This window comes from Manis javanica, chromosome Y (assembly GCF_040802235.1).
Source record: "Manis javanica isolate MJ-LG chromosome Y, MJ_LKY, whole genome shotgun sequence".
NCBI classification, from domain to species: domain Eukaryota; kingdom Metazoa; phylum Chordata; class Mammalia; order Pholidota; family Manidae; genus Manis; species Manis javanica.
Window position 1 is genome coordinate 4573984 of NC_133175.1, and position 26064 is coordinate 4600047.

General features: G+C 38.6%; 1 protein-coding gene across 10 annotated transcripts in view; it reads left to right on the forward strand.

Moving 5' to 3' along the window:
* The window catches only part of LOC140843074 (OTU domain-containing protein 4-like), a 115488-nt gene extending 93242 nt beyond the window's left edge, over positions 1–22246 (forward strand). For 4 of the 10 annotated variants that reach the window (XM_073228258.1, XM_073228257.1, XM_073228259.1 and 1 more), the window contains one exon: positions 9123–10468. In XM_073228258.1, coding sequence (XP_073084359.1) covers positions 9123–9322 — 200 coding nt within the window. In that variant the 3' untranslated portion in view covers positions 9323–10468. Of the gene's footprint in view, positions 1–1100; positions 1316–1681; positions 4086–9122; positions 10469–20909 lie in introns of those variants that run through there. The other 6 variants (XR_012127619.1, XM_073228264.1, XM_073228260.1 and 3 more) reach the window with 4 other exon arrangements.
* Positions 22247–26064: the final 3818 nt, after the last annotated feature.

The following is a 26064-nucleotide window of genomic DNA, read 5'->3' on the forward strand; positions in this document are numbered from 1 at the left end:
ACACAAGTGGCTGGGGCTAAATATGACTCCTACCATTTAAAGTAATCAGAAAATCATAAGCATGATCACAGTCAAACTTTTTAAACTGGGTTTTTGTACATACAACACAATCAGTAGCTTTTCATTTATTAAAAACAATAAACTCAGATGGTATGGAAAGGGACAAGTTATTCATTTTTAGATCATTTTAAACATAGAGGAAATCACTAAGCTGTCTTAGGTATGCTTTACATTTGAAAAATAATTTTTCCAATTTCCATCTTGGTTATTAGTCAGGAACAACCCTGTTGTACAAAGGAAACTTTTAGTACACTTTAACAGCCTTTCTGAATGACTGGTAAAAAGTACTGCCTACAGAAGTGACAACTTATTATGACATAATGACAATTTATTATGGCAGTGATGACAATATGCTATAGCCGAAAACTTGGTGTTTCAGTACTTGAATAGAAAATTAACTATTAACACATAAAGGAGGTAATAACTCAATGTCATATTGAATATCAATAGTAATAAATAATTTTAGTCTTAATTATAATCATTAGGTTCACCATCATGAAACTTCCTATGAATCAACACCAAAGACCCATTTAAAAGGAATTTGCATTCCTGTTCCTTAGGTTGTTTGCATTTTAGATTAGCATATACACACCCCCAAGCTGAAGTTTCAAAGGGCCCTAATTAATATAAAGAATGGTATAATAATATGTATAATATATTGAATGATTAAGTAATTAAAACCATAGTGGATGTGTAAATAAGTCAGTGGTAGATTCCAAGGTAATTTTTTGTGTTTGTCACCTGTGTTAGTATTACCAGAAGCATACTGTAGCCAAAGAAGCCATTATGAGCATGTAAGCCATATATATAGCAAATAAACCATTTTATTCTGACACGAATTTGGATTGAGGAGTGGTAAAAATTTTCCCGTTGTCTTGCCTGCCAAGTTGGAGAATCATCTGGCCTACTTAACATTACTGTGAGTTGCAATCACTGATTCTAAGCTATAAATTTTAGGTACATCAATAAAATGTGAATGGTGCCAATTCAACATTTTTATCCATGTGTTTTTTTACTTTGTCCAATATCCGTTTTAACAGATCCTACAAGTGAAAAATATGACCTCAGGACCAACAGCTGGCTACATAGTAGCGTAGCCTTAGGTTTCAGTTTGGAGTTTCAGTTATTGATAGTAAGCTCTGTGTCCACGGAGGAAGTGATAGCTTAAAAACCTTAAATACTATGGAATGTTTTGATCCAACTGGCAAAAGCTGGACTGTGGTGACTCCCATGTCAACACCGAGGCACGGCTTAGGTAAGAGCTTAGTGTTACATAGTATCTAAAGAATGTGTAGTTGTTAGCAGAGATTTTTTAAAGTATAACCCAGATTGGAATCTGATAAAAGATTATGCCTGTAGAAAAGATTTTATGAAGGGGATTTCTTCTATGCAATTATAGGACTTTTTTCAAAATGATGGGTAACAGTTAGTAAATAAATAGTTTACCTTAAGCTTCAAAAAAAGTTAGCTTTTCTAAAGAATGTATACTTAGTAAGGATATTTAAAAATTAAATTCAGCTGCAAGTTATTGGATTTAGCCAAACCATTAGCCAAAATGTCTCTAACATGCTGAAAAGTTTAAGCAAATAGTAAAACCCTGTCAAACTCTCTCTTGTTTCAGATGTCGTACTTGTGAATCCGATCTCCTTTCTACTGGTATTTTAACCAGGTCTGCTTTAAGGGAGACAAAAACTTTCAGAAGGAATACATTGTTGAGGAACATAAACTGACACCAGGAATTTTTTTCTAAGCTCAGTTTCGAGGAATGAGCACATGGTGATGGAGAGACATTGTATTTCTAGTTACATGAGTGTGACCCTTCCCAGGATGTCAAGTTGGTATTTCAGCAAAAGCCCTAAGGATGCAGATCCAAGGCAGGGATATTTAGAAACTGTGTAACAGCTCTAGGTTACACTTAAGCCATAGGTTTCCAATAAATTGAAGGAAGATGTAATAGAAACCTCCGTAATAGTGAGGAGCATTGATTCTCCTGAATATTCGACAGAGTACATCTTTATGCAAGCTAGGCTTTGTTTATAAAGAAGAATTACCTTAGTAAGTCAATTAAGAACAGACTTGTATACAACTAAACAGTGGAAGATCAAGGTCTGCTATTGTTTACCCCAAATTATCTAACACGTTGTCTATGTCAAATGATAGACTGTATAATATGCAGCTCAGTCGTGTCAGTGTGATTCATTGACATAGCTTAGAAAACATATCTTGAGGAGAAATCACAGCAAGTTTTAAAAATCTCTTTGATATCGCTAAAGAAGTAAGAGAGGTGATGAGGATATACCACTAAGAGACTGAGATGGTGAATAAGGTGTTGGATTAAACCAATTATTTGAATTCCCAGCGCAGATAAGCAGCAGTTAGAGAGGGGTTATTTATAGAATGTAATGGAACAAACTCTGGACTAAATCTCAAAAACCCCTGTCTATTTAGTTATCCCATGGGAATCTCTTTTTTTAAATCCCAGAACAAAGAGAAGGGTTTCAAAAGACCTACTACAGATAGCCTACAATTCTAAAATTTATCCAAGACACAGTATCATATCTCATCTACCCCTTAACATTCAAAACCTAGCCTTGAAGTTATGCCAGAAAAAATCAGCTTCCCTTTTCTATGATAACCCCATAAAAGTGTATCTCACTACTTCCTTTGACTTCAACGTTACAACAGTGATAGCCTCTCACAATACAGTAACTACAGGCTGAAAGTTTCCTAGGATTAATAGACCACATTTAGTTTCATATCAAGAGAAGTAAATCATTCATGTATACACAAAACCATTTAAGAAACATAAAATTGTTAGCCCATCAGTTGTTTGCAGAATGAAACAGTATCGCTTATCTGTGGTGTACCTTGGTGAGCCCACATGCTATTTTTATCCTTTAAGGTGTAGCTGCCCTTCAAGGACCAGTGTAGGCTGTTGGTGGTCATGATAGGTCGAGTTATCTAAATACTGTAGAAAGATAGGACCTTGAGGGATGTCAGTGGACTTATGTGGCCAGTATGTCAAATTCTAAAAGCATAATTGGCATTGTTGCATTAAAGGGCAAGTGAGTAAACCCAAACCAGCATGCCCTTTGTTCTCAGGTCATATGATAAGAGCATTTTCTTGATGTGCCCCATCAGTGAGTAAGGATTCCCAGGGAGCAGGACATCCTAGTTATCAGTCATAAAAGGCGTTTTAGGAACTCTCCATTCAATATGACAGAAAACACTTTTCTAAAAATGAACATTTAAATTAAATATTCTGTATTCCCTTGCCACTCAAGTGTCATTCTGGGACAAGCATCATTAACATTACCTGAGATCTATTAAGATATGCTGGTATGATATCTTACTCTTGGTGATGGTTATGCGATATGTATGCGCATTTCAAAATTTATCAAGTTACACATTAATATTTGTTCATTTTATTGTATGTCCTTCAAAAATTCATTTAAAAAGAGAAGTGCTGATTTCCCAACTCTAGAATTACATCTAGTATGTCTTTCTGAATCTTTCCCTCTTTATGATCACTTGCCTAGAAGAGTAAGCTAATATATTAAAGTCCTGTGGTGTTAGAGGTGGCAAAGAGCCTGAATGGTTACTTTTTCCATGTAATTATGTGCTTTCTGACAAGGGACCTTTGGAGACAATGACAAGCATATTGGAAGCACTTGAATGGTAAGAATTTCAGACACCAGGATAATATCAGTGGCAGGAGATAGTCTTCTGTTTCCATATTTCCTATGTATGAAGCCAGTACTTTGTCATATAAATTATCTCAACAGAAATTTCAACATAGATGTGTTCAACACTTGTGTATGTGGTAGGAAATGTGTATGGTTAAGAGAAATCCACCTTACCATGTCTTAGAGTTTAAAAGACTCCTAACTGTCATTATCTCTGGTGTGACCTGAATGATATCAGGGGACTCAGTGACCATCTTCTAACTCTTGGAGAATAGGCTTAAAGCATGAAATTTGACTAATTTAATTTTATTTTCCTGAGTCAGAAAACAAATGAGCTCATAACTGTGAATGAAGTGTTGTTGTAGACATATAGTTTAGTAAATGTTTCTCTTCATTGATTCAGGATTCAATTTAAGTTCGATTTAAAATTCCTGCTCATCAAAATAATTGCATTATAAAGTTTATCAGGGACATGTCATTGACAACGTGTCTCCCTAGGAAAAATTCCAGTTTCTTGGTTCTACCCTGTTTACTTAGGGGTTTGTTACGGTTTTATTAAGTAAAGCAGTTCATAAAGATGAGAGGGCATTGAAGATTGCAGTGTGAGAGGTGAGACAGAGGCCTCCACCTAAAACTACATATAATAGGAATATATAATTCACGCAACTTATCCTGAAAGCGGAAGAGGAAAGAAGGCTGCACCTGACTGTATACACCTGGAGAAAAGAGCAGACCTCATGGAACAGGGTGAAGTTCCAAGTACATGACCAAAAGGACCCAAGCCTTTCCCCAACTGCAGCAAACCAGCATGAGGAAGAGAAACCATGGGGAGAAAGTGAAGTCCTGGGACTGCTGAAAACCTAGCTTAGAGATCTGTTCTGGGAGCACAAAGCTATACTGCATGATGCTTTGGTGATTAGGGAAGTTAGAAAGCTAAGACAGGCAGAATACCTGGAGAGAGAGATTCCAGCCTCTTATGGACACTGGATCCATATCCCACTGCTCTGGGACAAAAACAAGACAGGCAGTCTGAGAGATGTCCTAATGGTGAGAGGGCTGCTAAAGGGGCAAGGATTTCACAGAGCTTACTGTTCAGGAGAAAGGACAGGTAGACAAAATTGTCCAGGGGCACTCTGCCCAGAATGTTGGGAACTTTCACAATCTTCAGGCTCTCCTGCTCCCTGGCTGGATACACAGCCCCAAGGCCCACTCTGTGATACACAGCCTCTTGTGCCTTCCTCCAGGCCAGCCTGCACCTGGTCCCGAAACCAGCAAACCCTGTCCTGGCATCAGGCCAACAAGAGGGAAGCCCTGCCTACTGCAGCCAGAAACACAAAGCACAGAGGCTTACACCTGTGTGCTCAGCGCACAGGTCCTGGCACTGGAGATAGGAATCGTAGCCGGGAAGCAGGAAGCAGCTCTTTCCAACTGCCCGGCACCCACACTGCTCCCCTGTGACCCCAGACATTGCTCCAGAGGCTGAGCTTCTCCAAGCATAGACCTTCTGGGCACTAGAGGGCGCCACTTGCAAATATGAACCACCAAAGGATCCTGGTTCAATGCAAAATCCCATGTTCACCAGAAAAAGTCTCAAATGAAAGCAATCTCATCGATCTTTCATAAAAAGAATTCAAAACGAAAATCATAAACATGTTTATGGAGGTACAGAAAAATATTCAAGAACTCTTGAATGAATTCTGGTTGGAGATCCAATCATTACAGAACACAGTATCAGAAACAAAAAATACAGTGGAAGGTTTTAAAAGTAGATTAGATACAGTGGAGGAGATGATAAATGAAACAGAAATTAGAGAACAGTAAAACAGAGAAGCTGAGGCACAGAAAGAGAACCGTGTGAACAATCTAAGCATAACAGTATTCATATAAAAGGGGTACCAGAATAAAATATAGAGAAAAAGGGACAGAAAGTGTCTTTGAGGAGGTAATTGCTGAAAACTTCCCCATCTGCTGAAGGAGATAGTCTCTCAGGCCATGGTGGTGCACAGATCTTCCAACGCAAGGGAGCCAAGGAAGACAATGTCAGGACATACAGTAGATAAAATGACAAAGATTCAAGGACATGGACAGACCATAAAAGCAGCCAGAGAGAAAAATAAGATTACATACAAAGGGAATGCCATCAGGCTATCATCACACTTCACAGCAGAAATATTACAGGCCATAAAGGAGTGTCATGATTTATTTAATGTAAAGAAGCAGAAGGGCCTCATGCCAATAATTATCTGGCAAGACAATGATTTAAATTTGAATGAGGGATTAAACAATTTACAGAGAAGCAAAAGCTGAGAGAATTTACCTCCCACAAACCACCTCTACAGTGTGTTTTGGAGAGACTGCTATACATTCAAGTGTTCCTAAGGTTTAATAGCTGTCACCATAGGTAATAACACTACAGTAAAGAAAGTAGAACCGTTAATTATTAGGAAAATGCAAAATTAATTCAGCTACCTCCAAAGTCAATCAATAGACAAAGGGTACAGAATATGATACCTAATATATAAAGAATGGAGGAGGAAGATAAGTAGGAGAAAAAAAACTTTTAGATTGTGTTTGTAATAGCATACTGGGTGGGTTACATTAGACTCTTAGGTAGTGAGGAAGTTAACCTTGGACATTTGGTAAGCAGAAATCTAAAGCCTGCAATGGCAATAAATACGTACCTATCAATAATCACCCTAAATGTCGAGGGTCTGAATGCATGAATCAAAAGATGTAGAGTCCCTGAATGGATAAAAAAAAATGTACCCAACTATATGCTGCTTACCAGAGACTCACTTTAAACCCAAAAACATGCATAGACTAAAAGTGAAGGGATGGAAAAGATATTCCATACAGCTAATAGTAGAAAAAGGCAGGAGTTGCAGTACTTCTTTCAGACAGAATAGACTTCATATCAAAGAAAGTCACAAGGGACAAGAAAGACATTACATAATGATAGAGGGGTCAATCCAACAAGAAGATATTAATCATAAATATGCAACCAACACACAGGAGCACCTACATATGTGAAACAATTAACTAGCAAAGAAGAGCTGGTTCTTCAAGAAAACAAACAAAATAGATAAACCCCAAGCCAGATTTAGCAAGAAAAAAAGAGTCTACACACAAACAGAATCAGTAATGAGAGAGGAAAAATCACTATGGACAGCATAGAAATACAAAGAATCATTACAGAATAGTAAGAAAAATTATATGCTAATAAACAAGACATTCTAGAAGGAATGGACAAATTTCTAGAAACATGCAAACTTCCAAAGCTGACCCAGAAAGGAACAGAAAATCTGAACAAACTAATTACCTGCAATGAAGTTGAATTGGTAATCAAAAACTACCTATGAATAAAATCCCTTGACAAGATGGCTTCACCACTGAATTTTATCAAACATTTAGTGAAGATGTAATACCCATCCTCTTTAAGTTTTCCATAAAGTAGAACATGAGAGAATACTTCCAGACTTACTCTCTGAGGCCTGCATCATTCTAATTTCAATACCAGACAAAGCCATCACAGAAAAATGCAGACCAATATCCCTGATGAACATAGATGCAAAAATACTAAACAAAGTATTAGCAAACCGAATTCAAAAATACATCAGAAATATCTTCCAGCCAGACCAACTAGGATTTATTCCAGGGATGCACAGATGTTTCAGTATTAGAAAATCAGTCACCATCATCCCTCACATCAACAAAAAGGACAAAAGCCACATGATCATCTCCATAGATGCCAAAGAAACGTTTGACAAAATTCAACATCCATTCATGATAAAATCTCTCAACAAAATGGGCATAGATGGAAAGTACCACAACATAATAAAGGCCATATATGACAAACCAACAGCCAACATCATACTTAACAGTAAAAAGCTGAAAGCCTTTCCTTTAAGATCGGGAACAAGACAGGGATGCCCACTCTGTCCAGTTTTATTCAGCATAATTCTGGAGGTCCTTGCCACAGCAATTAGACAATACAAAGAAATAAGGTCATCCAGATTGGTAAGGAAACGTTAAACTGTCATTGCTTGCAGATGCCATGATATTACAAGTAAAACCCAGAAAGAATCCACTCCAAAATTATTAGATATAATATTTGAACTGAGCAAACTGCAGGATACAAAATTAATACACAGAAAGGTGTTGCGTTCCTATACGTTAAGAATGAACTAGCAGAAAGAGAAATCATGAAAACAATTCCACTCACAATTGCAGCAAAAAGAGTAAAATACCTAGGAATAAAACTAACCAGTGAATTGAAAGACCTATATTCTGAAAACCACAAGACACCCATGAGAGAAATTAAAGAAGATACCTATTAATGGAAACACATCCCATGCTCATGGGTAGGAAGGAGTAATATTGTCAAAATGGAAATCCTATCTAAAGCAATCTACAGATTCAATGCAATTCCTCTCAAAATACCAACAGCATTCTTCAAATGAACTAGAGAAAATCTTTCTAAAATTCATATGGAACCAGAAAAGACTGCAAAGAGCCAAAGCAATCCTGAGAAGGAAGAATAAATTGGTAGATATTACACTTCCCAACTTCAAGCTCTCCTACAAAGCCAAAGTAATCAAGACAGTTTGGTACTGGCACAAGAACATAACAATGGACCAACGGAACAGATTAGGGAGCCCAGATATAAACTCAAGCATATATGGTCAATGTGTCATAAAGGAGCTACAGACATACAATGGGGAAATGACAGCCTTCTCAACACCTGGTGTTGGCAAAACTGGACAGCTACATGTCAGAGAAGGCAAATAGTGAATCTCTGACATCTTACTACACTGATGGACAGTGACTGTAATGGCATATGAGTGGGCACTTGATAATATGGGTGAGTGTAGTAACCACATTGTTTTTCATGTGAAACATTCATGAGAGTGTATACCAATAATACCTTAATAACAAAAACAAAGACTATTGGGATTCCAGTACAAGGCAGTTGAATTCAGCTAGTATTATAAGGTTGCTAGAGTTGGTCTTGGCAACACCTAACTTTTTAAATTTCCACCTTTATTAAAACATAATTGGCAAACACTGTCAATGCTTTTGGTATCTCCCCTTTCTCTGTATTTCATTGCCTATGGAATCCTTTAATCTACCATGTCAAAGTAACTTTCACAAAAATGATAGAGACTTGGATTAAGGTAGACCTTACCAAGTACCTTCAACTAAGTATCCATCCACAGAGTCAGACCATCTGTTACAAAATACTACCGGAGAAGAATACTCATAAACTTAAAATTCTTTGTGCAAGGTTCTTTCATTTTCACTCTGTGCACAAATTGTAGATACAATCTCTCTCTCTCTCCGTATGTGTATACACATACGCTTGTGTCTTTCTTCTAGGTTATATGCTATTGGTGGACGTGATGGATGTTCATGCCTCAAATCAATGGAATACCTTGACCCACACACTAACAAATGGAGTCTGTGTACTTCAATTTCTAAAAGACGTGGACATTGGGGAGTTGCAGCATACCATGGATTCTTGTATGTTGCTGTGGGCCATGATTCCTCTGATTCTAAAATTGCGTCAGCTTTTCTAACTGTGTGGAAGGGCAAATTATCTATTTTCTTATGCATGTATTTATTTGTTGTTTTTCTTTTTTCCAGAAATGAGATTTTCAGGCTACCAGAAATATTTGTAGGCTTCCAAATAAGTCTTAATCCTTTAAGGGGATTAATCATTTGTGTAATTGCACACTTACTCTTAGGCTCAAAATATTTTTGAAGAAATTCTCCTTAAGCATTTCAGTTCCATCATTAAGAAGTACATTAAAAGAATATGCTGTTTTGTTTGATAGTTAACTGTTAAAATAATAAGTCCAAAGGGATGTAATAATAAAGAAATTTTATGCCCAGCTGTATCACTGAATACATTCACCATCTCAATAAAAAATAACTATTGTTTCAAAAACCAAACTGATCTTCAAAAATGTAGACTTGACCACCACAAAAATATACATAAAGAATTCCCAAAGAAAGGTTTTATGTTCTGAATGACTCTATTGTGTTAAGTACTTCATTTTCCAAGGGTAACTTTTTTGAATAGGAAACACTTATTTGCATGAATAAGGTGTGACATATTCAAAATAAGTCAATCCTATGACTTTGCAGTTATACCATTCATACTCCTTTTCAAGATAGAAAAATATGCAAATATAATAGCTAAATAGTATTGCCTAAGACCAAATGAGAAATTTAAAGTCAGTAAGGTTGTTTAAATTCAGAAGACAGAGATCGGTGTGGGATGGTGTCCTCAAGGGAAATTCATGCAAGAGATAAAATTTGTAATAGTACGTATACAAACAAATGGAGAGAATTTCAGGGAGAGGAAAAAGCACAATCAAAACGAAATAAAGGAGAAGGCTTTGTAGATAAGATCAGAGATTTTAGGTTGAAACGTCATCTGGATCTTCAAGTATGACAAACCTAGAGAGACCCGCTCTGAGACAGTGTAAGCAAACTGTTGAACATCAGAAACAAAGAGACAGTCTTGAAAATGGCATGAGAAAAACAATTCATGGCTTACAAGAAGGGGTTGATGCAGTATAAAGAAAACCAACTGATAGAGCCTGGAGAAAAGCCAGTTCTTATGAACACAAAGATTATACTATTCAAATAATAAATTGCACCAATCAAGGGAAGTCTATGTTCCAATCCCAGATACACTACTCAAAAGTTACGTGAACTTGCTCCTCCTGTTACTTTATATCTCTAAACATCAGTTTCTTGATGTGAAAAATGTGAATAATTGGAGTATCAACCTCGTTGTGGACAAGATAAGGTTAGTGTACTTGGTACCTTTCCTGCCACCCATTAATTACTCAAAAGAAGTTAGTTCATATTGTTTTTGTTTGTATTATTTTTGTAGGGTATTATTGATACTGCTATCATTATCCCCTTATTAGCATTTTCCTTCAAAAAACCTTGAGAAAATTGCTAGTGCTAAAGTACAATTTTCAGAAAGTTGTAGTCTTCATACAAATATAAGATTTACGTGTGTCAAGGATTTTATGTGATGAATTAATGAAGCAAGCCTGTAAAAGCTAAAACCAGTTCAGCCTTTGAAGAAAAGGTATATAGATAATTTAGGAATGCTGAAAATTTTGTGAATAGATGCGAGTGTAGTTAATATCCTGTAGGGAATAAAATGTAATTTTTGAGCATCAACATTTCTACAAGGTGGAGATTAATTCTGTGTAAGCAAAATTCATTTGTATTGTTAAAGGCAAGAATCACAAGAAAACTTTAAGGAAATTCTGTGAGCTCTGGTTCACCATTTATACATGGGTGTACTCTGTAAGCAAAGTAAAGTGTCAATTAAATGTAATTGTGTTGAAGATTCGCCTTAGCTAAAGCATACAGCTATGAGATTTTCGATTTCTGGGTTATATGGTAATATCAGAACTAAAGGTGATATGTTTTGTGACACTCAGAAATATGTAATGGAAATGGAGGTTATGTTCATTATTGCTAATTTTCACATACTATTAAAAATATTCCTGGATGCAGGCAGAGCCAGGATGGCAGCATGAGTAGAGCAGTGGAAATCTCCCAAAACAACATATATCTATAAAAATATAACAGACAACTCTTACTAAAATAGAGACCAGAGGACACAGGACAACATCCAGACCACATCCACCCCTGCGAGAACCCAGTGCCTTGCAAAGGGGGTAAGATACAAGCCCCGGCCCGGCGGGACCCGAGCACCCCTCACCCCGGCCCGTGGCGGGTGGAGAGGAGTCAGCAGGGAGGGAGAGAGAGCCCAGGACTGCTGAACACCCAGCCCCAGGATTCCGGAACAGAGCACAGACAGTGCATGCTTGGGGTCCTGGATACTGGGGAAACTGGGCAGTAGGACCGGTGAGCGGGTTCCTGAGGCTGATGCCGGAGAACAAAGAAACGGGAGTGGTTTTTTTTTTTTTTTTCTTGGCCAGTGCTTTTTGGAAGCCTTAAATGGACAGGGACCCCAATACTAGGGAAACAGGGCAGCAAGACCGGTGAGCGGGTGCCTGAGACAGGCGCCTGAGGACAAAGAAAATCGCGTGTTTTCCCCTTTTTTTTTTCTCATTGCTATTGTTTTCATTTGGAAAATGCTTTTTGAAAGTCTTAAAGGGGCAGGACAGAACACTTAGCCCAGAGGCAGGGAATCTGGGGATCTTTGGGCACTCTAACCCCCTGGGCAAAAGGGAGCACAGATGCCCCTTACAGAGATAAATAGCATCCCGGCCGCTCCCCCTCCAATGGGGTTCCACCATTTTGGAGGAGCAGCCCCAGCCAGGCCACGCCCACAGCAACAGCAGAGATAAACTCCAAACCAACCGGGCAGGTAGCTGAAGCCCTGTGTGCGCACAGCTGCCAAGCATAAGCCACTAGAGGTCACTATTCTCCCAGGAGAGGAAGGCCACAAACCAACAAGAAGGAAAGCTCTCCCAGTTGTCACTCGTACCAGCTCTGCAAACTATCACCATGAAAAGGCAAAACTACAGGCAGACAAAGATTACAGAGACAACACCTGAGAAGGAGACAGACCTAACCAGTCCTCCTGAAAAAGAATTCAAAATAAGTCATGAACATGCTGACAGAGATGCAGAGAAAAGTGCAAGAGCAATGGGATAAAGTCTGGAGGGAGAGCACAGATGTCAGGAAGGAGATCAAAGAAGTGAAACAAACCCTGGAAGGATTTATAAGCAGAATGGATAAGATGCAAGAGGCCATTGAAGGAATAGAAACCAGAGAACAGGAACGTATAGAAGCTGAGATAGAGAGAGATAAAAGGATATCCAGGAACGAAAAAACACTAAGAGAACTATGTGACCAATGCAAAGGGAAAAATGTTCGTATTATACGGGTACCAGAAGAAGGAGGAAAAGGAATAGAAAGTCTCTTTGAAGAAATAATTGCTGAAAACTTCCCCAAACTGGGGGAGGAAATAATTGAACAGACCACGGAAATAAACAGAACCCCCAACAGAAAGGATCCAAGGAGGAGAACAATAAGAGACATTATAATTAAAATGGCAAGGATCAAGGACAAGGAAAGAGTTTTAAAGGCTGCTAGAGAGAAAAAGTTCAACTATAAAGGAAAACCCATCAGGCTAACATCACACTTCTCGACAGAAACCCTACAGGCCAGAAGAGATTGGCATGATATATTTAATGCAATGAAACAGGAGGGCCTTGAACCAAGGATACTGTATCCAGCACGACTATCATATAAATATGATGGTGGGATTAAACAATTCCAGACAAGCAAAAGCTGAGGGAATTTGCTTCCCACAAACCACCTCTCCAGGGCATCTTACAGGGACTGCTCTAGATGGGAGCACTCCTAAAAAGAGCACAGAACCAAACACACAACATATGAAGAATGAAGGAGGAGGAATAAGAAGGGAGAGAAGAAAAGAATCTCCAGACAGTGTATATAACAGCTCAATAAGTGAGCTAAGTTAGGCAGTAAGATACTAAAGAAGCTAACCTTGAACCTTTGGTAACCACGAATCTAAAGCCTGCAATGGCAATAAGTACATATCTCTCAATAGTCACCCTAAAAGTAAATGGACTTAATGCACCAATCAAAAGACACAGAGTAATAGAATGGATAAAAAAGCAAGATCTATGTATATGCTGCTTACAAGAAACTCACCTCAAGCCCAAAGACAGACACAGACTAAAAGTCAAGGGATGGAAAAATATATTTCAAGCAAGCAACAGTGAAAGAAAGCAGGGGTTGCAGTACTAATGTCAGACAAAATAGACTTCAAAACAAAGAAAGTAATGAGATAAAGAAGGATACTACATAATGATAAAGGGCTCAGTCCAACAAGAGGATATAACCATTCTAAATATATATGCACCCAATACAGGAGCACCAGCATATGTGAAGCAAATACTAACAGAACTAAAGAGGGAAATAGACTGCAATGCATTCATTTTAGGAGACTTCAACACACCACTCACCCCAAAGGATAGATCCACTGGGCAGAAAATAAGTAAGGACACACAGGCATTGAACAACACACTAGAACAGATGCACCTAACAGCCATCTTTAGAACTCTGCATCCAAAAGCAACAGGATATACATTCTTCTCAAGTGCACATGGAACATTCTCCAGAATAGGCCAAATACTAGCTTACAAAAAGAGCCTCAGTAAATTACAAAATATTGAAATTCTACCAACCAATTTTTCAGACCACAAAGGTATGAAACTAGAAATAAAAAAGAAAAGAAAAAGGCTCACAAACACATGGAGGCTTAACAACATGCTTCTAAATAATCAATGGATCAATGAAGAAATCAAAATAGAGATCAAGGAATATATAGAAACACATGACAACAACACAAAGCCCCAACTTCTGTGGGATGTAGCGAAAGCAGTCTTAAGAGGAAAGTATATAGGAATCCAGGCACACTTGAAGAAGGAAGAACAATCCCAAATGAATAGTCTAACATCACAATTATCAAAACTGGAAAAAGAAGAACAAATGAGGCCTAAAGTCAGCACAAGGAGGGATATAATAAAGATCAGAGAATAAAACAATAGCAAAGATCAACGAAACCAAGAGCTGGTTCGTTGAGAAAGTAAAATAGATAAGCCTCTAGCCAAACTTATTAAGAGAAAAAGAGAATCAACACAAATCAAAGGCATCAGAAATGAGAATGGAAAAATCACGACAGACTCCAAGGAAATACAAAGAATTATTAAAGACTACTATGAAAACCTATATGCTAACAAGCTGGAAAACCTAGAAGAAATGGACAACTTCCTAGAAAAATACAACATCCCCAGGCTAACCAAGGAATAAACACAAATGTTAAACCAATTACGACCAAAGAAATTGAAATGGTAATCAAAAAACTAACAAGAACAAAAGCCTGGGGCCGGACGGATTTACCTTGGAATTTTATCAGACACACAGAGAAGACATAATACCCATTCTCCTTAAAATGTTCCAAAAAATAGAAGAGGAGGGAGTACTTCCAAACTCATTCTATGAAGCCAGCCAGCATCACTCTAATACCAAACCAGGCAAAGAACCCACCAAAAAATAAAATTATACAACAATGTCCCTGATGAATGTAGATGCAAAAATACTCAATAAAACATTAGCAAAGCTAATTCAACAGTATATCGAAGGGATCATACACCATGACCATGTGGGATTCAATCCAGGGTTGCAAGGATGGTACAACATTCGAAAATCCATCAACATCATCCACCACAAGAAAGAAAAGTAAGACAAAAACCACATGATCATCTCCATAGATGCTGAAAAAGCTTTTGACAAAACTCAACATCCATTCGTGGTAAAAACTCTCAGCAAAATGGGAATAGAGGGCAAGTACCTCAACATAATAAAGGCCATATATGATAAACCCACAGACAACATTATAATGAACAGCGAGAAGCTGGAAGCATTTCCTCTGAGATTGGGAACCAGACTGGGATGTCCAGTCTCCCCACTGTTATTTAACGTAGTACTGGAGGTCCTAGCCACGGCAATCAGGCAAAACAAAGAAGTACAAGGAATCCAGATTGGTAAAAAAGAAGTTAAACTGTCACTATTTGCAGATGACATGATACTGTACGTAAAAAACCCTAAAGACTCCACCCCAAAACTACTAGAACTGATATCAGAATACAGCAAAGTTGCAGGACACAAAATTAACACACAGAAATCTGTAGCTTTCCTATACACTAACAATGAACCAATAGAAAGAGAAATCAGGAAAAGAATTCCATTCACAATAGCATCAAAAAGAATAAAATACCTAGGAATAAACCTAACCAAAGAAGTGAAAGACCTATACCCTGAAAACTACAAGTCACTCTTAAGAGAAATTTAAGGGGACACTAACAAATGGAAACTCATCCCATGCTCATGGCTAGGAAGAATGAATATCGTCAAAATGGCCATCCTGCCCAAATCAATATACAGATTTGATGTAATCCCTATCAAATTACCAGCAACATTCTTCAGTGAACTAAAGAAATAATTCAAAAATACATATGGAAACACCAAAGATCCCGAATAGCCAAAGCAATCCTGAAAAAGTAGAATAATGTAGGGGGGATCTCACTCCCCAACATCAGGCTCTACTACAAAGCCATAGTAAACAAGACAATTTGGTACTGGCACAAGAACAGAGCCACAGACCAGTGGAACACATTAGAGACTCCATAAATTAACCCAGACGTATATGGTCAATTAATATTTGATAAAGGAGCCATGGACATACAATGGGGAAAGGACAGTCTCTTCAACAGATGGTGCTGGCAAAACTGGACAGCTACATGTAGGAGAATTAAACTGGACCATTGTCTAACGCCATATACAAAGGTAAACTCAAAATGGATCAAAGACCTGAATGTAAGTCATGAAACCATTAAACTCTTGGGAAAAAACATAGGCAAAAACCTCTTAGACATAAACATGAGTGACCTCTTCTTGAACATATCTCCCCAGGCATGGAAAACAGCAAAAATGAACAAGTGGGACTACATTAAGCTGAAGAGCTTCTGTACAGCGAAAGACACCATCAATAGAAAAGAAAGAAACCCTATAGTATGGGAGAATATATTTGAAAATGACAGATCTGATAAAGGCTTGACGTCCAGAATATGTAAAGAGCTCACATGCCTCAACATACAAAAAACAAATAACCCAATTACAAAATGGACAGAGAAACTGAACAGACAGTTCTCCAAAAAAGAAATACAGATGGCCAAGAGACACATGAAAAGATGCTCCACATCGCTAATTATCAGAGAAATGCCAATTAAAACTATAATGAGGTATCACCTCACACCAGTAAGGATAGCTGCCTTCCAAAAGACAAACAACAACAAATGTTGGCGAGGCTGTGGAGAAAGGGGAACCCTCCTGCACTGCTGGTGGGAATGTAAATTAGTTAAACCATTGTGGAAAGCAGTATGGAGGTTCATCAAAATGCTCAAAACGGACCTAACATTTGACCCAGGAATTCCACTCCTAGGAATTTACCCTAAGAACGCAGCAATCAAGTTTGAGAAAGACAGATACACCCCTGTGTTTATTGCAGCACTCTTTACATTTGCTGCAACATGGATGGAGCTGGAGAGTATTTTGCTCAGTGAAATATGCCAAGCGGAGAAAGAGAAATACCAAATGATTTCACTCATCTAAGGAGTATAAAAACAAAGGAAAAACTGAAGGAACAAAATAGCAGCAGAATTACAGAATCTAAAAATGAACTAGCAGGTACCAAAGGGAAAGGAACTGGGGAGGTTGTGAGGGCAGGGAGGGTAAAAGGCAGGGAGGAGGAGTTATTAAGATTAGCATGCATAGTGGGGAAAGGGAGAAAGGGGAGGGAGGGCTGTACAACACAGAGAGGACAAGTAGTGACTCTACAACATTTTGCTATGCTGATGGACAGTGACTCTAATGTGGTTTTTAGGGGGGACTTGGTATAGTGGAGAGCATACTAAACATAGTATACTTTATGTAAGTGTAGATTAAAGATTTAAAAAAATGGAAACGAAAGAAAAGTGGGATTATTCCTTGATAGGATAAAACAATTGGTAAATCAAAGATTAACGCATGCTTGAAATATCCTTAATTTTGATCACTTAAAGGGTGTCAGATAATTGGCTATGGAGGTACTCTTCTGGTAATATTCCTTTCTCTTAATAAAAAAAAAAAAAAAGCAGTTCCTGTGCGCTGACCTCCATTGAGTCCTACATAGTGGTATAGAGGGCATGTCAAAGTGTGGGCAAAGTGTCTGTTTGTTTTTATGCAGAAGATCAAGGCCTAGCTTGGCTACCCAGAAAATGAACTAAGATACGATATGAGGAGGAGCTTCCAGCATCAGCACGCTCTGGAGGACTCGTGCCTGGAATGATCATCATAAAGCCTCCACAGGGATCCGGACGATGCTGTGGTTGTGGCTGCGTCCAACCCACCTTTTCCTGGACTTGCCACTGGAATGAGGAGAGAGATGTCTAGGCTGGCATGTGCACACAGTGAGACAGCAAATTTTAGTGGATCTGTACCATTGGAACTCAGCCAGGAGCTGGGTGGGGTGCATGTTGTAGCACTCCAAAATCTTACGACTATAGACTATCTGCAGTTAAAAGAACATATGAGATGTGAACAGATCCCAGAAATGGGTTGCTTTAATTTGTCTGATTTCTCTCAGACTGTTCAAGTACAGTTGGACAATATCCATTATATCATAGCAAATTCTCACAAATGCCTAGGGTGCCTAACTGGTTTTCTTGGCTTCACTGGAGATGGCTGGTAATTATAGGTTTGCTTAGTTTTTGTCACCGTATTCCTATTATGTTAATATGTGTGTGCAAGTTAGTCAGTATTTTCAAACCTATACATGCTTAAGGTACTCTACAAGAAGATATGTTCAAAGAAATAATCAATCCTCCCATGTTTTCTTCCATATGCTACCTCTATAGCTTTTCTTCTTCCTTCCTAATTACAACCCTTAAATAGACTTCGTGCTTCATATCAAATTTACGGAGCATCATAATTCCTCCAGGTGGTAAATATACATCAAGACAAGTGCTGGGCGTAGAAGCCACAGGGCATAAATCTGCAAAGAAGGAAAAAAGCTAACCTTTTCAAACAATATGGATTCTCTCTCACCAGCTTTAGATCTCCCTGTATGGCCCCAGAAGATGACTAGTTAGCCAGAGACGGGTAAGATTCCTCAAGGGAGGAACAACCTAAGACAGGCACAGTCGCAGGGGGGCCATCGGGTGAGAAATTGTGGATCTACAGTGGTAAGGCTTAGAACCTCACCCACCCCCTGTTTTGAGAGAGATCTTCTGCATTCGTGGATGTTTTATTGCCCTTGTCTAGCTTGGATTAACACATAGTCCACAGGCACACACCTGATCATCTACAATTGCTCTCTTACAACACTAAACTATGTTTTCTACCTTCATCTTGCATCTACCTACCACTTCAGCATTTTATTAAAAATAATAATAAAGGGAGAAATGTGGGATCCACATATAAATCAAGTATAAAAATCAAACGAATATTCATATCTGACCTGATTGTTTATAGTTCATAATGTGTGATCAAAACTGAAAGTTTCTGTGATGAATGCCCTTGTAATGTTTACCATGTAAGAACTTATTCACTATGTAAGAATTCGTTCACCATGTAAGAACTTGTTCATTATGCTTCAGAAGATTGGAGACTGACAAGAATTAGGCTTGAGATGGATTAATGATTGCAGATTGAGCATTGACTCCCCTATACAGAATTTTATTGTTGTTAACAACCATTTGATCAGTAAATATGAGAGATGCCCCCTCAAAAAAAAAAAAAAGTATTCCTGGATGCGTGTCCCAGTTCAAATGGAAACCTAGGATCAGATCATTTTTAATATGATTAAAGAGATAAAAACAGAAATAAGAGATGTATTAGAACTATAAGGAGATTAGTAGAAGATAATACATGAACATCTCTTCCATCTGGTACATACTTTTTCATTGTTTTTCAAATAGGCCAATATAAAATCGGACAGCATTTCCACGTATAATTATATGAGTTCTATTTTAGTCAGTCCTTTTAGATTTTAGTATTACATAATTTTTGAATAGGCTTCAAATTTTATGAAATAATTCGTGGAGAAGATTTTAATTAATATTACTAACTGAAATGCCCTTTAGTTGCTTACAGAGGGGCTTGGGATAAGGAGTTAGTTAACTTCAAGTAAAGATCAATAGGAACTTCCAGAGGGTAAAAAGATAGGATAAGACTATAGTCATTCTAACTACAAATAATACGAAAACCAGGATACCCCATTATATATAGTGAAAAGGCAATTATATTGAGATTTCCTTAAAATGCTAGCTGTTGTATAAACAGGGTCATGTAAAACTTTGGTAAATAATGAATAAGGTAATAGAAAACAAAAGCTCTCCTATAAGTACACGAAGTGATAGTGGGTGCATATTTCAAAGAATGTTAAGATGCTAGTATGTGAGATTTGTTGATAGAGAATCTGAGTACATATCAAAGAAATGCATTGTATTTTGCAAAGGAAATGCATTTTGATATACTTTGCGTGTCCTCTGGTGGTGGAAGAGAATTTCATCATGTGCTGATCCTTAACATTCAGTGGACTACATTTGATATTTATAAACCATTTTTAACTCCTTAGATAAATACACATTTAATTAATGTCTATATTTTTAGTTTTAACACTATTGGACTTCTCTCTTTTGTCTTCCTAAACCTATTAAGGCATGGTCCAAAACTGATTCAAGGTCAACTGCGGTGCCTCTGAGGGTTCCTCAAGTTGCTATTGCTGTATGTCCCCCTGGAGACAGGCTCTATGTGGTTGGAGGATATGATGGACACACTTATTTGAATACTGTTGAGTCATATGATGCACATAAAGATGAATGGAGAGAGGTCCTCATTGAAAGTAATAAGATTGGTCTATTTCAGGTCTCAATAAAAGATTTCAAATTATATGATTGGAATTAACTGGATTACCTTCTTCTCTAGGGGCCATCCACATTCTCTTAGAAGATTTTGTAGTGCATGTTTTATGTGTGCCACTGAAAATTACTAGTTGATCTAGTTGATCATTAGCAGGATCCAATAGTACTTATATGGAAGAGGGCAGAATAATCCTTTGACTTTATGGACTTGTTCTCTTCACAGAAAAGTGAATATATTCATTAATTTAAGAGCTTTACTCTCTGGCCAACTTTCTATGTACATACTGTGATTTTTGAGTCAAAGAGCAATGTCCTCATCCACAAATGTGTGCTTCATTTTTTGGCTGGTGCCTAAAAGAAAAAACAACAAAATGACAAAATGAAGGATGAGTATAATTAGCTGTAATTTTTCAAAGAAGGAAATTATCAGAGAGGTGAAACTTCTTCAATATCACCTGCTCCTCAAATTCAGATCTGCATCATTTCAAAAATATCTATGTTCTTTCCACCACCGTGGACTGTGATCTGTTCTGTATTTCCCCTTATTTTGATGTAAGTTGAAGGTTGGACCAGAAAAGCTAAGGACTTTTTCAACTCCAGCATGCTATATTATATCAAAGACAGAGTTCATCCCAACAACATTTCTTTCCTTGTCTTTATTTTCTGTCAGGAAGCTCCTGTCAACGTTGGAAGAGTGGATGCCAGTGTGGTGGTGATGAAGCTACCATGAAGCCATTTTTATCAAAGGGAAACAAAGTGGTACTTTGAGGAAATGGAGAAGGAAGCAGAGAAGAATGTTCTTTCCTTCAGTTAGTAATCAAACATGAAAATTCTTGAGTCATTTTAATGTGTAGTTGTAATTTCTCTGGTTTGTGAAGCCAGAACAAGTTTTCAAGTATAAACAACATATAGGTGTTAAGTGTATGTGTTGTCACACCTTATACTACAAATGGATGTCATCCAATAGTCCAGGCTTTGCCTCATTACTTTAAAATGTTTAGGGGAAAATGATAGTAGCCAAGGTGTGAAATGTTATAAAAGTATTGGTAATTTTAAGTTAAGAGAGTTAAAAAATATTTTCTATTTCAAGAAAAAGGTACTGTAATATCTCAAAAATAACTAATATAAAAGATCATATCTGAAGGTGAAAATAGAAAGTCTAAATTTTAATAAAATATCTTGTACTTATTCAAACAGTATCCCAAATATCTAAGTACTACCTCACATTTACCAAAAGGAAAGCCTTTACTGTATTGAGACAAAAAAACCAAAAACTAAAAATAACTCCCTGACATAATTTGTTATTCCCAGCAGTTTGCTAAAATATTCAAACTTACTCTTGTACAGGACCAGCTTCCAAAACACACCAAGATTTGTTCGCCTTTAACATTTAGTCTTGCCAGATGTTACTAGTAAAATATTATAGTTATTTCATTTATACAATGTATATAAAAATAGCAAATATTTTTCACATTGATATAAACTGTGACCTCAGCTTTAAGAGTGTCAGGGCCTCACTTATATAGAAAGTAATATTCTCCTCAAACATTTCTGTGAACTCTGTGAACACTTACAATAAAGTTAAGCAAGTTTTCAGGAACAGTTTTTAAAGTACAGTAACATTTGCAAGATGTTCTGTAATATTGACACATGGAAACACCAAGTGCCCAATATCCACAATTAATTTTATAATTATATTTTATACGCCAATGCATGCTTTCCTGTTGTTGTATTCATACAGAAGAAAACATTAAGGATGTGTGCACTACAGAAAAGCTTTTTAAATTGAAAACAACAGAAAAAGATAGCTGGTTAGTACTTTACCTTTAAATTCTTACTTCTGTTCATGCTGTTATTAAGATATTTAAAATGAAATGTTGAAAATACTTCAAGAAGTAACTTTTCAAATAAATGCACGATTATTTTAGAATTGGATTAACATGTTCTTTTAAACAAGCTTTGTATTCTCATATGTGAAAGTAGCAAATAAAATCCAGAGAGATGCTTATAAAATGTACTACTGCTTTTTTGGTTTTTTTAAAATAATTTTTTTGGTATCATTCATATACAATTCCATGAAGAACATTATGTTTACTAGGCTCCCCCCTTCGCCAAGTCCCCCCACCCCAACACATACCCCTTCACAGTCACTGTCCATCAGCGTAGTAAGATGCTGTAAAATCACTGCTTGTCTTCTCTGTGTTGCACAGACCCCCCCCCCCAGTGCCCCACCACACATTCTACATGCTAATCGTAATGCCCTCTTTCTTCCCCTCCTTTGGCCTTCCCTTCCCATCCATCCTCCTCAGTCCCTCTCCCTTTGGTAACTGTTAGTCCATTCTTGGGTTCTGTGATTCTGCTGCTGTTTTGTTCCTTCAGTTTTCCTTTGTTCTTATACTCCAAATATGAGTGAAATCATTTGGTATTTGTCTTTCTCTGCCTGGCTTATGTCACTGAGCATAATACCCTCTAGCTCCATCCATGATGTTTCAAATGGTAGGATCTAAAGAACTACATAAACCGTGCAAAGATATTTATACTTTGACTAATTGAATTTAAATAAAATCTATTTCTTATGGTTATAAAGAATGTGGCTTTAAATGATATGAAGCGAAGGTTGAACTGACTTTTTCGTATTTATTTTCCAAACAGCTGAGATATTTATTTCCCAAAATAACCTCCTCCCCCTTTGCTTCACATCCCTGCCATTATCTCTAAATAGAGGGCTACAGACATCTTCAGTTCTAATGGTAAAGATGGAGAAATAGTGTCTGTAAAATATAAAAACACCACATACACATAACTGTTGGATCTCTAAATGCATACCATATCCGATTTAGTTCAGAAGTAGAGTCATGTAAACATGTATCCCCAGAGCTCAGCTTGGCCACTCATGTTGAACTGCAGTGTGAACCAGCGGGTAAAAGAAAAAATCAGAGGACTTCTCTCAGCCTTGCTTGCCAATGCCTTAGTCACAAATGGATGATCCCACAGGAAGATCATGTCCACAGTTATGCCTAGTTAGGCAAGCAGAGATTGAATACCATCTTCTTAATGGTCCAGCTGGGCTTGCTTCATTTCGATCAGATATTGACTAGTAGGAGAGAGATGTTGCCCGGGCACACAGCTGCAGTTTAAAATCGTGCTGGGACCACTATGGCCTAGCTGGGCTTCCGAAATCTGAGCGGTCAGAATGGACAGCTGCAGAGACTCAAGGCACCAAGGCAAGGCTGTGCTTGCCTCAGTCAAGCCTCGTTGGGAAAAGGAGATCCTGAGGCAGGCACCTTGCAACCATGGCGTAGTGCAGATGACCTATCAGGCAGGTTTTAACTAACAAGGATAAAATGGTTATTAATTTCTTCCTTCAACAAGTGGTATATTTAGATACTAGGCCCTGATGGGAAAGAAAATGCTAGTTCTTGATTTTTCTGTAATCACTATGACCTTGCTCAGGATTCCCCACTCTTCAGCCCTCTGTATCATGACTCACCAGAAAACATCATCAGCTACTTTCCCTGTATCTCCACGGGGCATGTGGAGACTTGTAAATACATTCTACACAACTCTGAGCTGAAGAACACTCTGGGGCACTGAACTTGGGTCCTCTCTCTGCCTGACTATGCCACCCATCAACTTGACTCGGCTGTGGTTGCTGACCAGACCTGTTTAGATATGGAGGGAACACTGAATGGAAGTCTCCATGGGAGGGGTATCTCCTTTCTAGTCTGTTCAAGATACCACATTAAATTCCTATTTCACCAATCTGGCTCTCCATTCGTCAAAAAAAAACTTGGAAAGGTTTTATGGTTCTTTTTTATTGACAGTATTTTCATTTCAAAATTATTGCCTGCTATAGACTGGGTAAAAATCTTATTCCACATGCTGGAAATAAAATACTGACATCCTCTTCTTTTTTGTATTCCTGTTATAATTCTAATCCCCCCCCCCACACACACACAGCACATACAATGAGGAAAATAGGCACATCTAGAAAATTAGACTCTTGTACATGAATAAATGTTAAAAGGTTGAACAGTAAATGCAAATTAGTAGTCTTCAAAAGTGTAGTATACCTGAATCATAAACATATATGAAGAATCTACTATGTTTTAGGTCCTAATGATAAACACAAAAAGGAAGGCTAAATTTATTACATCTACCAAATCCAGGTCTATTCATTTAGGTTATATTCTAAGCAATGGAGAATCAGTTTGATGTCCTTTCCTCTACAAAGGACACCTGAATTTTTCAAGTTCATGTTCCATCTGAGGTCACACAGATGCTCATACAAAAAGCCCAGTTCCATATGCTTACTTTGGTATCTGAGTGGTTAAATATTCCTTTATGGATATAACTAATCACACCTTACCTGTATTGGTACACACAGTGGTACTGACAATCAGAGCGCAACCAGTCTTATTTGAAACTAGGCCTGAGAATACAAAATCAGGAGATCTTTAAGGAAAGAGATGGCAGCAAAATGGCAGCATAGGACTTCCTATCACCCCAACCTCCATCAACTTGAACGACTATCCATGCATGAAAACACCCACCTAAAATCAGATCACAAGTGAGGGTTTACAGCAAGTGGGTGAAACACAGAAGGAAGAAGGACACATTGGGGAGGGAGAAAAGATCGATTCACACTTACTGTCCACGAAGCCCAGGCATCCCAGTGTGGGGAGACACCTTCCTGGTGAGGCAAAGAGAGTATAGTGATTACCCAGTGATACCACGTGCCCTACAAAGGACCCAGCCCAGCACCAGGCTGACTCCTGTGGCTCTAGATGACTCCCTATGGGATCCTGTGAACCCAAGATTCTCATCCAGCACTTGGGGGCTCCAGAAACAACAAGCAGCTCCAGCATCCCCAAATGGCATCCTTGGCACCAGGTGCCCAGCGAACTACTATAAGCCTAGACCCTGGCTCACCCTAGCACCTGCCTACTCCAGTGGCCTTGGGAAGCTCACATAACTCTGAGCAGCTTCCAAGGAAGCACTTCTGGTGGCTGATCACAAACCAATGTCCTGTTCACTTCCTCCATTGCCAATTCCAGCAGCCTCAGGTGGATCCCATGGAACCAGGTTCCTAAGGGCTCCCAGGAACCCAGGAATCCATCTCATCCCATTGTCTCCTGGCAAGAATAGCCTCAAGTGGTGTCCCTGGCACAAAGTTCCAAGTGGCCTTCTGTGAACCAAATCCCAGGCTCATTCTGATGTCTGCCTACTCCAGTGTCCCACACAGCTTCCAGGACAGGACTCCCAGAAGTCTACCACAAACCAGGGCCAGGTGCTCCATCTAGTGCCTGCCTACTCCAGTGGCCCTGGACACATCTCAAGGTTCTAGGCAGCTTCAAGAACAGGGACCCCAGTGGGCCCCTGGGAACCCAGGCCTCTGGAAGCTCAGGTGGTCCCTGGTGGCACCAAGATCCCAGCAGGCTCTCAGGAATGCAACCATTCCCCCCTCACCCTGTCACCTGCCAGCTCCAGTGATCCCAAGGTGGCTCCTGCTGCAACAGATGCCTTCTCTCATACCAGGCTCCCAGTAAGTCACTGTGAATCCAGGCCCCCAGATCATCACAGCACCTGCTGGCTCCAGTGGTCACAGGCAGTTCCTGTGGACCCAGGCAGCTTCTATAGCCCTATGCTTCCAGCAGGCTCCCACAAATGTAAAGTCCACCCCACATTGGTGCCTGCTAGCCCCAGCAGCCTTAGGAAGGTCCTGTGGTTCCAGGCAACTGCCCCAAGTCCAGGTTCTCAGAGGGCCTCTGAAAACTCAGGCTTCCTACCCACCAGGGACTGGCCAATTCCAGCAATTGTAGGTA